Genomic DNA, 16,753 nt, shown 5'->3' with positions numbered 1-16,753 from the left:
GGGAAGACCTCTCCGAGCCGTTCCATACCAAACGAGGTTTCAGACAAGGCGACTCCCTGCCATGCGACCCCTTCAATCTGCTGATGAAGAAAACAGTTCGAACTGCATAACCTAATCGAGCAGGTACAATCTTCTATAAGAGTGTACAGCTGCTGGCGTTTGCCGATGATATTGATGATGCAACGACATTGAAATAGTTCAGCGAATTAAGAGACAGCGGCTGTGCTGGCTAGGTTATGTCGTACGTATGGACGAAAACACTTCAGCTGTGAAAGTATTCGACGCAGCACCCGCCGGGGGAAGCAGAGAAATATGGAGACCTAAACTTCGTAGGAAAGACCAGGTGGCAAACATGACATGTTTTCGATTGGAATCTCCAATTGGCGAAAAGAAGAAACCACTGACGAGCAGTTGTTAACTCTGCTATAATAGTGTAAGCGATTTCTACGCCAGTAAAGTAGAAGAACAGGCGTTCCAGCATTAACACATCATTTGCGTGTAAGGTATTTAGACACCTATTATGCATCCATAAATGCGCGAGCGCAGCTACCATTCGACAACAGATAGTCGACCTACCATGAACAATTGAGTCATCTGCCGAAATTTATCGTATACATACTATGAACCTTTATTATAGTAGGTTAAACGGGCAAGATCAGTAAGCTGTTCAAGAGCAATTGTCTAGGATATATTAGGTTGTCAAAAAAGTCTTGCGGTAGTTCTAGTTTTATTCCTCACATCGGGTCATGCTATACATTTTTGGAAAACTCATTTCACGCGCTAACACGTGCTTGATTGATTGTCGTTTCTTTTAAGTCGTTCGTGAGCTATAGCGTCGCAAACATGGAGCAAAATAAAGAGAAAATACGGCATATTACGAGGAGTACTACTACAGTTTATGGACCCGATACAGTTTCCATTTCCACCGCACAACGATGGTTTCAACGTTTTCGTTCTGCTGTAGAGGTGCTGGAAGATGTGCCACGCTCCGGAAGGCCTGTCGTCGCAAATTGCGATAAAATCGCTGAATTGGTCGAAAGAGACCGGCATAGTAGCAGCCTCGGTCAGCATCGGTCAAGAGCTGGGCATGAGTCATCAAAAAAAATTTTATGAACAATTGAAAATTCAATAAAAATACCGCATGAATTTTTTGACAACCTACAGTGTGCAAAATCCATATTCGTACACCACCGCTTTTTCTATATTATCACCACTCATTCTACATTTAATTGAAGGATTCACCTAATTTTTTTTTAATATATTATACATTAGAAGTAMTTCTCTGAGTGCCTAAAGTTTTCTAAAATTTAACACGTAATTTCTAGTTTATGGCCATCATTACGAACTTTCTAAGCAAAATTCGTATTCGTACAGCATGGCATCCCCCAATTACAAAGCCAGGAATGTACCGTTACTTCGAAATTTGGCAATTCTCAGTAAGAAGTTTCTTGTGTTTGCTCTATTTCTGGAAGTGTACTTTTGTTTGTGTGAAAAAAAGTGAAAAACTTAAAAAATGGGACGGAAATCAAGTGAACTGACAAATGAAATGAGAAATTTAATTATAAATTTAAATAAAGATTGCAAATCTCTTCGAGAAATCGGAAAAATTACGAAACGGAGCTGCTCCACTATTCAATCCATTATTAAAATATATAAAGAAAGCGGAAGAATCAATAAAAAGGTCAGAAATCAAAACAGATGCATTTTAAATAGGCGCCAACAATCTTTTATTCTACGAGAGATAAGAAAAGACCGCACTATTAGTGCGGTGAAGCTTTCTGCTCTTTTGAATTCAAACTTTGGCATAAGTTTGACAGCACAAACTGTACGAAATTACATAAAAAAAATCGGATTTCGGAGCAGAGTCGCACGAAGAAAACCATTTATCAGTGCAATAAATCGAAGAAAGCGTATAATTTTTGCAAAAACATATAAAAATAAGGAGTATCGTTTCTGGAAAAGGGTGATTTTCAGTGATGAATCAAAATTCAACTTGAACATGTCCGATGGAAGAATAAAAATATGGAGAGAGGCAAATACTAGCTTGCATAAACAAAACCTTATGCCCACATTTAAACACGGCGTATCATCGGTGATGGTTTGGGGATGTTTTAGTGCTTCGGGAGTAGGGAATTTGCACTTTATTGATGGGATAATGAATGCTAAGAAGTACATAGACATACTAAAAGGAAATCTASACCAAAGTGCTGAAAAATTGGGTTTGGGAAGTCGCTTCATTTTCCAGCAGGATAATGACCCCAAACATACGGCATTAGATACAAGACTTTGGATACTATATAACTGTCCAAAATACCTGAAAACGCCACCTCAGAGCCCTGACATAAACCCATTAGAGAACTTATGGTCTATCTTGAAAAATTCATTAAAAAATTATAGCATTAGAAATCTTCAGGACCTTAAACGAGCTTTACGAAAAGAATGGGAARAAATATGTCCAAAACTCACCAAAAAATTGGTGAAATCGATGTCTCGACGCTTACATTCTGTTTTAAAACAAAAAGGGTATCCAACGAAATATTAATTTTTACGTAACATTAATTTATTTTGTTCTTTAAATAGTGTACGAATATGAACTTTGCTTTATAGAAAATGTTAAGTTTGCTTAAAAATGTGAAATTCTTTCAGAAATATTAATTTATTTAATAAAATGCAATATATATACGTTTATACTTAAAATAACATACAACTTTTTTTTATACTTAATTGCCTATATTTTTTTATGTGCTAAATTGCTGTAAAATACGTGGTGTACGAATATGGATTTTGCATACTGTATATACTTTCAGGTGCAGGCAAAACTTTGTAAATTTTTACTCCCATCAATATATTATTCACAATCAACGCTAAGCCACATTATTTAAAAGAAAACCATTGTGCACTTATCACTATATACAGTATTTTAAGGGTAGAAAAAAGTCTGTGCATTTACTTGTACATTTTATAAATACACCCACAGACTGAGTGCCATATTCAACATAAGGTTTGTTATCATTTATATATAGTATATGGGAGTTAGGGTAGTTCGTATACCAATTTAATATATTTTGGCATTAAATTATAATTTATCAAATTTATACGCGCTTCCGCTAAGAAATCTTATAAATTAATCGATATAAGTACATATACGGTATAAAGCCAGCCGGATGTGTGATAAACCTGATATTTGCTATATATATGAGGGCTAGAGCAATCATTCACCCCATTTAATTTTTAACTGTTATTGGAAAAAACTACATATATCTTTAAGATATCCGACATATTGTGCAGGATTTAAAGTCATACTTGTTGTCTGAGTTTTCAAATAGGCTGGCTTCAGTAGATATCCGCAAAACGCAATCCTATTGGAATCCATTTAAAAATTAGAATTTAATTTTAACAAATTGTGTAAAATCTACTTATTAACTCTTAATGGTTCAATTCCAATAAGAATCAGCCGGCAACGCTAAATTGCAGAGATGTCAAAAGATAGATAGTTGAAACGTCATATTCAGCTGGCCCAACTCAGATAATTTATTAATTTACAAACAATTCTTCAACGTTTATAAACTATGGGAGCACCTGAACTGCCTGGAGATCCTGGCGAGGAAGACGTACGTGCAATACAGACAAATGTTCAGCATCCTCCAGTGAATAGTGATGATAGTGACAATGAAATGAACAATCTGGATGCATATAATGGATACCAGCCATTGGCGACGAGCAATGATCTCAACGATGTATCAATGGATGACAATGACTCTATAGATGAAGATTCTGAAGAAACAATGCAATATGTTGATAACGCGAGTGCTGATGAAAATGGTGCTATCAATGATAATTTGCCACCGGTGGAGAGTGCTGATGCTGAAATCGAAAGACAAGTTTGGAGTCAACCACGTCCGCATGAATTACAATTAGAATTAGATAACAATAAAACCACACAGGTAATAATTAAAATTCCTAAAAGTTAAAAAGTAATTTTTTAATATAAATTTTAGATTTTAAATGTCATGGCAAATATAACACTACCTAATGCTGTAGTACCTGAATGGGCCAATGGAGTGCCGGAAGAGCGATGGAAAGCTGAACTGCTCGAACGTATACGTCAACGTGGTGTTGTACGGCAAAATGACGATAAATGAATATCAACTGCTATGAAAGTTTCCAATTTGTTATTATAGTTGTATGTTTCCATGTAGTCTGAGTTTAAGTAGTATACTATACAGTATGTATTTTAAATAAAAGAGTTTGAAACAGCTGATATTAATTGTTTCAACTCAAATAATATGTATGTATGTATGTTTAGTGATTCTTATTATCTTATTTCAAAATATTTTTTTTTCTTGTTAATTTTTAGTCAGAAATATTGGGTTGAATAAAAAAATTTAATTCCACATACAGAATACAAATTACCAAAACAAACCTAATAAAAAAAACCGCGTTAAAAATTGACTCCTAAATACTGAATGGTTAAATGGAAAAACATTTTAGTCCCAACCGTATTAAGAATTAAAAAGAGAGATTGTTTTGAAATTAAAATTATATAATCTAGAGCAATGACAAACTTACACATTCAGACGATTTATATTTCTTTAATTCTGATTTTGTGATTACATATTTAATTTTAATATTTTTTATTATTTTATATTTTTATCCGAAACACCTTGGATTAAAAACAGATTTCGTAATGCATATTTTCAATTTTTAATCCCAACACCGAAATTAAACAATTAAAGAAATTTTTTAATTAAAAAATTCGCAACCTTACTGACAGGGTAATTTATTACTTCCAATTGAAATTAAATGCTATTTTAGAAAGTGTAAAAAATTAATGAAGGAATATAAAAAATTAAGAAATATTAAAATCTTTTGGTTTTATCCATAAAATAACCCAGCATACCGGATATAGTTCTTTAATTACAATATCTATGCGAAAACACATGTAATTAACCGAAATCACCCAACGGCATAGGAAACGTGCTGTTCCGACAAGGTCGGACCATAGGGAGAAAGGTGTCAGATTTGTAGGGTTTAGCAGAGCATACAGAGAGGTCGTTAGTGTCATGCGGGGACTCATTACACGCCGAAAATGTGTTTGATATGTCAGGGTCGATTCTAGATAAGTAGTTGCGCAAGGGTCACTCTTGATTCTCGCGGCAATTCGAGCTCTTCGTTTACAAAGGTGGTGGTTTGACTCCAAATACGCCATTTACTGAGAGAGAGTCGGTGAAGGTCTTCATGGCTCTACTGTCAATGGAAGTTAGTGCATGTATGAAGTTGGCCTTAATTTCCGTTGGCCGTTCTGTGTTTGGATCCAAGTTGAGCAAAATATTTCTAGTTCCCTTGCCATTTTCTAACTCGTATTACGGTAACATGTTCTAAAATGAGCCTGTATTTACGTATGGAATTTTGAATTTATTGCAAAAAATGTATGTAATCAAAAAACACGCACAACCAGTCATGAAAAAAGGTAACTAATTGTAAAAACACCGTGCAAAAAAATTCGGCGCTATATTATTATAGAAATAATACATACTATTTTTATCCTACGCTATATTATTATAGAAATAATACATACTATTTTTATCCTACAGACCACAAACCTGTGTACTCTATGTAATAAAAATATATTGATATCGAAATTTACTACATACATACATATCCCTTCAACATTCCGTTTTCCTTTACAATATTTTTGATCCCATGGCGTATTATTTCGGAAATAAAATAATATTCACACTGAATTTCTAACGTAAAGCACTGATGAATGTTGAATTTCTTTATTTGTTTATATTGAAGTTCCCGCATTGGACGCCATTTTATGATTTTCAAATCAAGCTACCAATGTGCATACAAGTTTTTTCTCGTTTTGAAGCTCACAAAAGTTCATCTAGAATAATATGCCTGCATGCATACATACATATGTATGTCTGTATGTAAAGGCATAGTATAAATGAAGTAACGCTCGACCACAAAAGCCATACATTTTAGCTGTTAGTTTGCTGTTGTATAATTTCGCGCCGCCATTCATTTTCGCAATTGTTGGAAATAATGTAATGATTGCATTTATTTTAAAATTTTTATACATGCTAAAATGTGTATAACAACACTTTTGCTGTGTAACTTTGCGAAATAGTGTTTAATTTATCTGTGTCGTATTTTTAGAGCAAACAAATCATCTAATTCTTTACTTTTATATTACCTTTATGTTGTATTCATAATAACTTCGCTTTCGCGCAAAATTTTTAATATAAATCTTTCATTCAGTTATATCTTACAATTACTTCACTTCATCTCCATAATATAAATATTTTTCATTGATTTCCTGTTTTAGTTTTTCTGGTTTTTTTGTTTTGTTTTTGTTAAATATGTAACATTTTCTTTTCTAATGCATTAGATAATGGCTAAAAATATGAATCTCTAAGTAAGATTAACTACATCTACACTACGTTGGTTGCCATTGCAGCTGCTATTGTTGGAATTACTGCTGAAGCTAATGTTGTCACAGTTCGATGTTGTTATCGACCCAGACGATGAAGCTGGAACCGAATCGCTGCAGTTTAGCTCTTCCTTGTACTTACAATCACCCGCTCCATAGCCGCCACCGTCGCACGCCTTAAAATCTGGTAAACTGGTTTTGCTTTGTGACGACGCTGCCATCGTGGAAAATGAAGCATATTTAGTATCCTTTATTCGCGCACCACCGCACACCTCAGATGGTGATGCGCCATTGTAAAGACTGGATTTACCGCTCTCGTCCAATATGATGTTCAACTTCTCCTTGCAAAGCTTGCGTCCACCTTTGCCACCACTGCCGGATGTGCTTGCTCTATGGAAGAGTTCCGTTTCGTGTATGTGAGTCGGCTCGCCGACATGATTTAGTCGTGTGCTGTTCGAATTTCCATCCCCCCTTTGGTTATCAGTCAGTAGCTCGTGCAGTGTTGAGCCATCTTGTTGTTTGGAAACTTTATAAATGGCCGGACACGACTTGGAGCTCTTTACATCGTTTATGTCCTTATAATCGCAGAGTTCAGTCAATTCTATATTGTTGTCTCCACCCGCAGCATTATCTGCATGTCTTTCTGCGTGCCACCGGCCACTGCCATGCGTTGCATTTGCTGTCGGTCGCTCATATGCCTGCTCATGCTTGTGGCTATTTTTATTCTTCTCGGCAGTTTTCATTGCTTCTAACTTATTCGCCAATGTGGCGTCATAACAATTATTATCTTCAATACTACCCGCACCCGCTGGATGCTTATCGTTTATTTTCAATTGACTTAAAGTGATCTCAGCTCTGGATAGTGATGTCAAGCCGTTGCCATCGTTTTCGTCGCCACAACCGCCAAACAGCATGGGGGTATTCATGAGGAATTCTCTGCCAAATTTCGTTCCGTTCAAGTCGAATTTCTTATGGTCCAAGTTTTCATTAATATAATTGATGTGTATAGGAGAAGTTTGCAACTGAAGGCTTGATCGCCTTAGATCATCTTCGGGCGGTGTATAATATACTGATGCTTTGCTTGCCGAATTCAAAGCCATGACAGCTAATTTGTTTTTCAAACTCTTCACCTTGGCTGCGCTGGGATTGAACTGATCGCCGAGTTGACTCTTGAAATACACTTCAATATCTGCAAAGAAGAATAATTGTAAGTAAAGCTCTAGAAGGGAGAGAAAGCTTTAATTAAGTTTTTCTTGTTAAATCTGATTATAGAAAAAACGAGAAAAAACGTTATCTTTGGTGGTACAGAAGCTATAAAACTCTTCACAAATAAAATAAGTTTTTATATAAGAACAGAATTTTGATCGGACAGTTTGTATGGCAGCTATATATTATAGTGGTCCGAAACGATGTTTCCGCCAAATAACCAGCTTCTTTGGGGGCAAAGGTCTTGTACAAATTTTCAGATCGATATCTCAAAAGCTGAGGGATTAGTTCGCTCACAGACAGAATTCCCCCTTCATGGCAAAATCGGTTGAGCTCGACACGCTGACTATTTATGTATACATTTTATGGGGCCTCCGACGTTTCCTTTTGAATGTTAAAAACTTTTAGGTCAACTGCCATACAAACTTTGTGAAAGATATTACAGTTTCGGTGCAACCGGAGTACGTATGTAATTATTTGTTAATTCCAAACAAAAATGCAACTGAACATTTTTAATGATATACCAATAGCCGAACTAACCTTCAGCTATATCCTCTTCGCAGCGACCGCGACAATTTTCAAAATAAAAACTCGGAAGATTTTCCAATACTTTATTCAGCGACTGTTGTTGATATTTGTAGCCTTCACGTAAGCGCAAAACTTGATGTGCGCTAAATTTACGAATTTTGTTACGCTGGAAGACGTAATTTTCGCGCACCCAATTCAACTGACCCGTGGAATAATCACGAACCTTTTTCACCTGTAGAGCGAGTAAAATAAAAGATTTATTAAAATAGAAAAAAAGCTGAAATGATGCGCAAATTACCTGATCGTAATATTGATCCTTTAGTGCTGTTAGATGAGTGGAACCCATGTCTCTAAATTCTTTTAAATATTTGGCCTGAGATGTGTAACTACTCTGAATCCATTCAACCTGCTGCACACAATTCTCCCGTATACGATGCACCTAAAGCGATACAAATATTATAAGGAATATTTTCGGAAAAATTTTAATTCTTTACTTGTTGCGCATAATTCTCGCGCAGTCGTTCCAATTGCTGACTTTTGTAGCACTCAATGCTATCGAGCATGGCATAAATTTGGCGAGCCCTCGGAGACTGCTTGTTGCGCACACAGCAGTAGAATCTATCGAATATACCACATCTGCAATAAATTTGATCGAAGGAATTAATTAGAAGCCGAAAATGATAATAAATCTCAAAATAAAGCGATTTCATTTGATACTTACTTGGAGAAGAGTGCACGAAGCCCTTGCACGATTAACGTTAACAAAAGAAAGGCGGTGGCAGCAGCGGTGCCCGATAAAAGACTCTCGATTTTAATACGGTAGAAGACGATTGGATCGATGTAAATTCTGTAAGTCACATTAATTAGTAAATAACTGCAAACAACTTGCAATGTATTATATAAATCAAACTATATACATGTGAAAATAATTATTAACACATACCTTTTAAATATCGGGACAAACTATAGAATTGATACATATGTATGTATGTACATACTTAGTGAAATGTTGCCATTGTGCTAATATTTTAATTTACATAAAGTTCAAATATGTTCTTATATTCAGATAGTAGTGTTACGAGTGTGCCCCCGCCCCATTTAGAGTACCACAAACTAAGGCTACTTGTCGCATACTACACTGGCACCTGCAAGCTGAAGAAGCACTTATATAAAATAAGCCTAGCTTCTGCGAATTGCCGGTTCTGCGACAGGCCTTAAACTGCAGAACACCTCCGAATTGACTGCATAGCAGTTTGCAGACGCACGATAAAGGCCCGCGGTGCAATTCTCATCTATTTATCTTATCTTATGCTACTTTTAACAGCTTTGTAAATGTTCTAAGTTTTACGATTAACACCGTGGTGGAACCAAACTCCTCCTTGCATCCCATTTTTGGATTTACTAAATAAAAAGAAAACGGGATTTATGAAATGGATTGCGATCAAAATCCCAGAAGGAAACATCGGAGACCCAATAAGTGATCAGTAGCATAAGCTGAGTCGATTTAGCCATATTCAGTATTTAGATATATTCACGAAATTTGGAACAAATTATTGTTCATGGCAACTGTACAGTTCCCGGAGAAATATTTCAGATGGAACTTCTATATCATATAGCCGCCATATAACTGATCGAATAAAATCCAGTCCTTGTACGCAAAACTTTGGTATTTAACGAAATGCAGTGAATAATACTTAAGCTACGATGCAGCTAAAGTTAACATTATTCCTTCTCTCAAATTTATGAAGTATTTTTTCTGATTCTTTAAGCAATCACGTTTTAAAGTTTGGTAATTTAACCCCAAAACTCATTAAGAAAATATTTATGACGACCTATAAACAAGTTCTTGAACAACACTGAATATTTAATGTTCGTGCTAAACAACTGACCAAATATGTACATCTGTGATACTATGCCTAAGACACAACATCCGTGACATTACTAAAGTTATGATTTAAGATGTTTGTGCCATTTGCACTCACCTCATAAACGCCGACGAATTACCCATTATGTTGTAGGCGTAGCAGGTGTAGAGTCCACTATCACCACGCGATATGTTGTGCACCAGTAATGAACCGTTTTCGATCAAGGTCACACGATTCATCACATCGGCTGTCTGCAAACTAACATTCAGTAAATTATCCTCCATTATTAGCGATGTAAGCGGCAAATGTTCGAGTCCGAGCGCTTTATCATTATGATTAATAATAACCGGTCGTTTGTCGGGATCAGCATGATGTCGTAAAATCTGATTGGTGGGTGTTACCCATATTACATCTGGCGTAGGACTGCCCGAAAATATACACTCTAGTTTCGCCGTTGAGTGTAGTTTGTGCATTTTCGAGTCGGACGACTCCAGTATAACCGGTTTCAAACAGTGCAGATGTTGTAACACATTCACCATATCACCTGGATGACCGTGGTGGCAAGTCAGTGATTCAATGAGCTTATCTATGTCATCACCCATATCCATTGCTGATGTATCTGCCAACATAACGCTACTCTTATATAAAGTGGCACGTAGACGACGCAGCGTTGAGCTGCTATTAGTTAGCCATTCACCCAACCAGAACATTCGGCAATCGCATATGTAGTCGTTGTGCCGTATGTGAATGAAGCGTAAATTCGGCAGATATTTAACGCTCTCCGGTATATAAGTCAGCCTGTTGTCACGCACATTCAAGCGTTGCAATTGACTCAGTTGTCCGATTTCAGTGGGCAAATGTTGCAATGCGTTGCCGGCCAATAGAAGCTCATGCAGATTGGGCGTGTTACGGAACATTGTACGCGTGAGTTGTGTCAACTGTTTGTTGTGTTGCATGGAAAGGACACGCAAATTCGACAACACCTTTGAATCGACGTAGTCGCTGTTGCGGGAAATAAAGTTACCAATCCTCTCCAGTGGTGTCGAGTCAATGCGCAAAACAAGTAATGCACGTTGCGACATAAATACGCCGCTTGGCAATTGGGTGAATTTGTTGTGACTCAAATCGAGCTGTTGCAGATTATTTAGCGGATGGAAAAGTATCGAAGAAATGGTGCTAATGCTATTCATTGACATATTTAACATAAATAGATTCGAGAGTGACTCGAAGGCTTTGCGGTCTATGCTATTTATTTTGTTTTCGGATAAATCTAAATAGCGCAACTTCCGCAAATTGTGAAACGTGTTCTTGCCGATTGTCTCCATGGCGTTATTTTGCAGATACATCTCTCGTAGTTCGCTATTTAGCGCGAAGAAATTATCCGGAAAGGAGAGTAAACTATTATGCGAAAGATCGAGCGTTTGCAGTTCACGCATACTCTGAAATAGTTGAAAGGGCAAAGTCGTCAAACGATTGTGCGCCAAATAAAGGCGTTGCAGCTTAATTGCGCCACTGAAAATGTTACGCTGCAAATCGCTTAGCAGATTACTTGTCAAATTCAAATCTCTTAATTCGCTAAGGTGACCCAAGAATTGCTGATTTAACATATGTATGCGGTTGTCGTCCAATCGCAGCTCAACTAAATGATTCATGTGCTGGAATTCGGAAAGTGTGCAATTTTGCGTGTCTATACCATTGCGGGTCAGCTTCAAAACTCTCAGTCTGCGAACAGTTTGGGGTTGAGCCCAGCGTGTACATACCAATTGATTTGCGGTTAGATCCAGAGATTCCAAGTACTCGAAATTGGATTTGTAGTTCGAAAAAAGTGTATCCATTTGTAGGTCATGTACATTACTGTACGTCCACTTAAAGTGTCGCACGCTTTCGTACTGTTGCAACTGCAGAGACTGCGCTTCCTCATTAGGATAACAATGTTGCAGAAGTATATAAGCGTATTTAATGTACATTTTCGAACGCAACTCCGTATTGACAGTCGCAATAGTGGTATTCTCACAGAAGAATTTGAATACATTCACATCTTCTCCGCCACCAGCAGTCTGTTCCAAAGCAGTGGCTACATCTGCACTATTAACTACGTTGCTATTTGAATCTCCTGCTGATGGCAGAGAAATACCATCCATTACAAAGGATGGTATTTGAATTTTATAGCCCAATACGTTGATTTCGTGCTCATACTTTTTCTGTGACCGTTGCACTTGCTGCTCTTCTTTTACGAACGTCGATATACATGAGGCTGGGTGTTGTTGTGACAGTAATTTTGAATCAGTTAACTGTGACCGTGGTTTGGACGCTGCTGCATTTTGTTGTTGCGCAGCTTGAAGGTTAGGCAAAAACGGTTCATCTGCGACTAATTCTGCGGGAGCAGCGACAGCGGCAGCCGCAAGACCGACATTTGTGGTTTTATAGTAGTTTTCATTTGCATTGGCAGCCGGCGAAACTGCACTCACATCCACAACAAAAATACTTTCAAAAATTAAGAATAGAACCAATATCAGGGAAATCTTGGATATTGTTTCCATTTTTCAGTATATAATTTTAAAAATTTGTATGGCATTATGTTGACATTTTTTAGCGGCATATTATACCTGCGAATTAAAAGAATTCATTTTTTAAATGGAAACTTTAATTTTTAAATTTTTAAGCTAACTAATTATAATCGAAAATCCCTAACATAATATGGAAAGTTAAATGTAAGGATTGTATACATACGTACAACGCAGTGATATTTAATCAATCACACATACACACAACAAATGAGAATTCTCATTCATTTTCCAAGTAGAATAGTAAACCAACTGATACCGACCTCTGCCTCCGTATATTAGCATTACCAAGTCCAAATGTCGAGGTAAAAGTTAGTTTCATTCTTGAATGACAATCATGTATGAGGCACCTTTTCAACTATCCACCACACCATTTGAACGGTTCAATTTCTTAGTTAATAGTGTTTCCTAAGGACATAGTGACACGGAGTCGGTAAAGCGTATTTTTTTCTAAATTAAAGCCTAAAATGTTTATTTCGCCTAATGTTGGCGAATAAAGTGACGACGAAAGGCAACAAAAAGAACTAGAAATTTGCAAGAATAACACTGCATGGAAAAAGAAAGCAAAAACAAAGAAAAAAGCAACGGCGTGCACATAGTTCTTTACAAATCAATAGTACACCATCGTCGAAAATGATATTACAAATGTGTGAAATCAAAAGGTACTCCCTTGCGTATTTAAAATTAGTATGTGCTTGTTTATATGCTTGACCTTTGCATACATTTTATAAAATGTTTAATTATTGCGTTAAAATCATTCAAGATCATAAATAAGCTAACGGGGACAAACATAAATCCTAAAATATTTTTTTTTATTTATAATTATATACTTGGGATTACATTTATTTCAATCCGGTATTTTGGATTCAAGTTTTATTTTAATTTTTCCATCTCTAAAACAATACAAATATCCCAAAAGAGTTTAAACTGATCTACATTTCTAGTGTTTATAATACATATATAAAATTCCAAATATATCATGTTATCCATAGAATATGTACATATAAAGCAGTTTGTGTGTCATGCCACAAAAGGAAGTCAATCAAATTATCAGATAATTCACTAATTCATACAAATCGTACTTTGTATGTAAGCTGCGGGGAGGCGCTTTTTGACGAACCTTCATAGTTTTAAGTCTATAAGCACTAAGAGATTTAATGACTTGCAGCGTAACCTTTTTTCCACCCGCTATGAACGTGTCCGTCGTTTTGACGGTAATTGTGTCATGATTGAATGCATTAGAAAAACAGAAAAGCAATCACAAAACTCAATGAATAACTATGTAGACACAAATATATACCATATGTAATTTTTACAAATGAACACAAAAAGCAAAACATTTAATTCAATCGATATTTGCCATACGAAATTCTTCAAGAAATCATTTCTTTTGAATCACAGTATTCTTGTGGGAAAAGTCGTCTCAATAACATAACTTAAAGAAACAAAATATTTTGACGTTATATTAAAGATAGTACCATATAAATATTATATATGGTTCAAAAAATTTATAAGTTAGCTTGTATTGTACCTCCAGAATGGAAAAGCAAAGAAAACAAAGTAGTAAAGGAGCTTGGGTTTCCAAACAGCGGTTGTATAACTCATTTTACCCTTAAATCGTTAGATACCAAATAGCACTGTGTCATAGTGGTTGCTGGTTTTGTTGTTGTAGCTGCAGTATTCTGCCGAGTTGACAGACCTCGACCGAATGGAAAATCTGGGTTCGTTCCGGTTTTTTCGCCTACCTAACCTCGTTTGGATCGGTGAGTACCAATCTGCAAACCACAAACTTTACCTCAAGCCCTCACCTATTCAAAGAGTTAATAAAACCCTGTATCCATTACATATCTTAAATGATTAATACTTGCAATTCAATGCCTTAGAGGTTGTTCCACAAAGACAAAAATAAAGTTCAAAAGGAAAACTCTAAATTCGGTTATTCAATTAAACACAGGGTAGACAAAATTGCGGAATAGCCATACTCAAACCCTTATGCCCGGAATTTTACCAAATTCGTTCTTCATTTTATATTGAATGGTTTGTGGTTAGAAAACGCTATTGTGAAATTATATGCGATCGTAAACTCCTAACGCAGGAACGGATAGTGAATTTTATCAGGCTTCCTGATTAGCTGATTAACCGTTAGAGGGTGCACTGCCTTTAGAGTAGAGCGATACTATATATACTATATATGTATATCCATACAGTTACAAATTATAATGAAATAATACTAGTCAATACCGTAATATATTTACTTTAATCGCCCTGTACTACATTATCTAATCGACGTCAGCTGTTATCATTAACCCTTTACATTGTAAATTGATTCAAAAGCTTCAAAATTATTCGGTTATTTATACTAAATAAAAACGAAGTATGTTATTCTGTTTTGAATTAATTCCGCTCAATGCAGCGTTTTATTTTAAACCTAGTCTTTGCAATCATCCAACATTAGTGGTATTAAATATCTAAGCCATGGGCTTTCGAGATAAAGTACCCAAGCCTAGAATCAATACTCAATATGGAGATACATTCCAGTAGAGCTAGATTTTTGTAGCAAATCTAAGTTTGTGGCTATTCTTTTTTTTTTTATACAATTATGCAACTGTTTTATATCGCCCTATTTGCAGAAAATTTCTTAGCACATGAAAATATAAATGTAACGCATCAAGTTAACATACCACTATACAAGCATATATGTATGTACCTATGGACGTACCTTACCGCTGTACATATTTGCAAGCAAACATAATTGGAGTAAACTGATGCGTAGTCATCAACGTGTCAATAATAAATAAAAATAGGTCCAAGTCATGTTTAATATCTTGTGTATATATATAATAAAAAGGTATAAAAATATTTGCTGGTCTTAAGTGGGTAATATTACTTTAATATCCCATTATTATCCTTCGCTAAATTTTTGCACGCGCAATAATAGCCATGTGTGACCATTGAATAATCCATATTTTAAACTGTGATTCAAACAGAATAAACACTAGAATTTATGTAATAACATTATAACAAAGGGTTCATTGATCGCGGACCGAATGGATAAATTTTAATGATACCGGTAAGTCTTAGTAGACATCTTAAGCCATTTTCCATCTATGAAAAATATCTAAAAGGAAGTAATTAATCTCATGCCATTTTTTTATTTAATTAATTTATTCTCATAACCATTTAAAATTTCGAGTATATAAAAATAATTATATATTAATGCAAGCCTACTGCACTTAATTAGATGAATAGCTGAAATTATAATTTCACATTGTACATGTAGATACTTTGGATAAGACAAACTTACTAGCAATCAGGTTTCATGATTGACTATTGCAAAAGGAAACTCTGTGTTCAAAAATTCCTATGAAAATAGTAGATCATGAATGCACTTGTTTCCTCCATTTTTAATATTATATGTTTACAGCTAAATCTTCACGCTAAACAGCTGCATTGCTAGACATTTGATAAATCATTAAGTCCAAATTTTTAATACTTATCTTTTGGTTTTTTTCATCCATATTATATGTACATATACGTTTGCGTAGGTCTTTGCAATGCAATAAATTAATTTTTTTTTCTTTCAGCGACAAGTAACCACTTACCAATTTTTTAGCCACTTCCATTTTTTCACTTTCTGCCTTTACTTTTTTAATAACCCAAATCTGAAATTTTTTTTCTCTAAGGATACTACACGAATATGGTTCAATATTTGTTTTGGTTACTGCAATAAGTTTTTAACAAATTCCAAATGTTATCATTATTTTTTTCCAATAGTTTTTCTTTTCAGTGAGTGTAAAACGTAGACAACCAACTATGAAAGAACTTTCCGCTATTTTCCGCAACACAAATCAGAGATACAAGACAAACTGAATAACGAAAGAAAATCGTTTAACTGAAAGATGTCGTTAAAAGGAATATGGATAAATGATATGTAGAAGTAAAATAAAGAGCGATGGAGAACAGGTATGTTACATCAGCGAGTGAATGAAATTTACAGACATTTTGGTGGAAAAACTACGTTTTTGGAATATCATGGGAGAGAATATTATTTTATGAACTACTTACATATATAGAGCAAGTGAAAAACTTTTCAGCATCCTATTTTCGACACAGACATGACAGTTTTTGCAAAACAAACTTTATTAATAGTA

At 35.4% G+C, this 16,753-nt stretch overlaps 2 protein-coding genes across 2 annotated transcripts; one reads left to right on the top strand and one right to left on the bottom strand.

Annotated features, from left to right (window-relative positions):
• Positions 1-3,499: 3,499 nt before the first annotated feature.
• On the top strand, positions 3,500-4,287 carry LOC108973558. The gene is made up of 2 exons (XM_018940909.1): positions 3,500-3,944; positions 3,999-4,287. The coding sequence occupies exons 1-2, from the start codon at positions 3,570-3,572 to the stop codon at positions 4,140-4,142; spliced, it is 519 nt and encodes a 172-aa protein (XP_018796454.1). The 5' UTR covers positions 3,500-3,569; the 3' UTR covers positions 4,143-4,287.
• Positions 4,288-5,766: 1,479 nt separating this feature from the next.
• LOC108973572 lies at positions 5,767-16,441 on the bottom strand. The gene is made up of 7 exons (XM_018940927.1): positions 16,205-16,441; positions 10,156-12,644; positions 8,895-9,020; positions 8,668-8,809; positions 8,472-8,612; positions 8,186-8,405; positions 5,767-7,628 (listed from the first exon to the last, which is right to left on the bottom strand). Exons 2-7 carry the CDS (start codon positions 12,576-12,578, stop codon positions 6,421-6,423), a joined length of 4,260 nt encoding a protein of 1,419 aa, XP_018796472.1. The 5' UTR covers positions 12,579-12,644; positions 16,205-16,441; the 3' UTR covers positions 5,767-6,420.
• Positions 16,442-16,753: the final 312 nt, after the last annotated feature.

Source organism: Bactrocera latifrons, unplaced genomic scaffold (assembly GCF_001853355.1).
Source record: "Bactrocera latifrons isolate USDA-ARS-PBARC rearing strain unplaced genomic scaffold, ASM185335v1 scaffold_49, whole genome shotgun sequence".
Taxonomy (NCBI): Eukaryota; Metazoa; Arthropoda; class Insecta; order Diptera; family Tephritidae; genus Bactrocera; species Bactrocera latifrons.
Note: the sequence above shows the minus strand (reverse complement) of the source record. Positions and strands in the feature narration are given on the sequence as shown.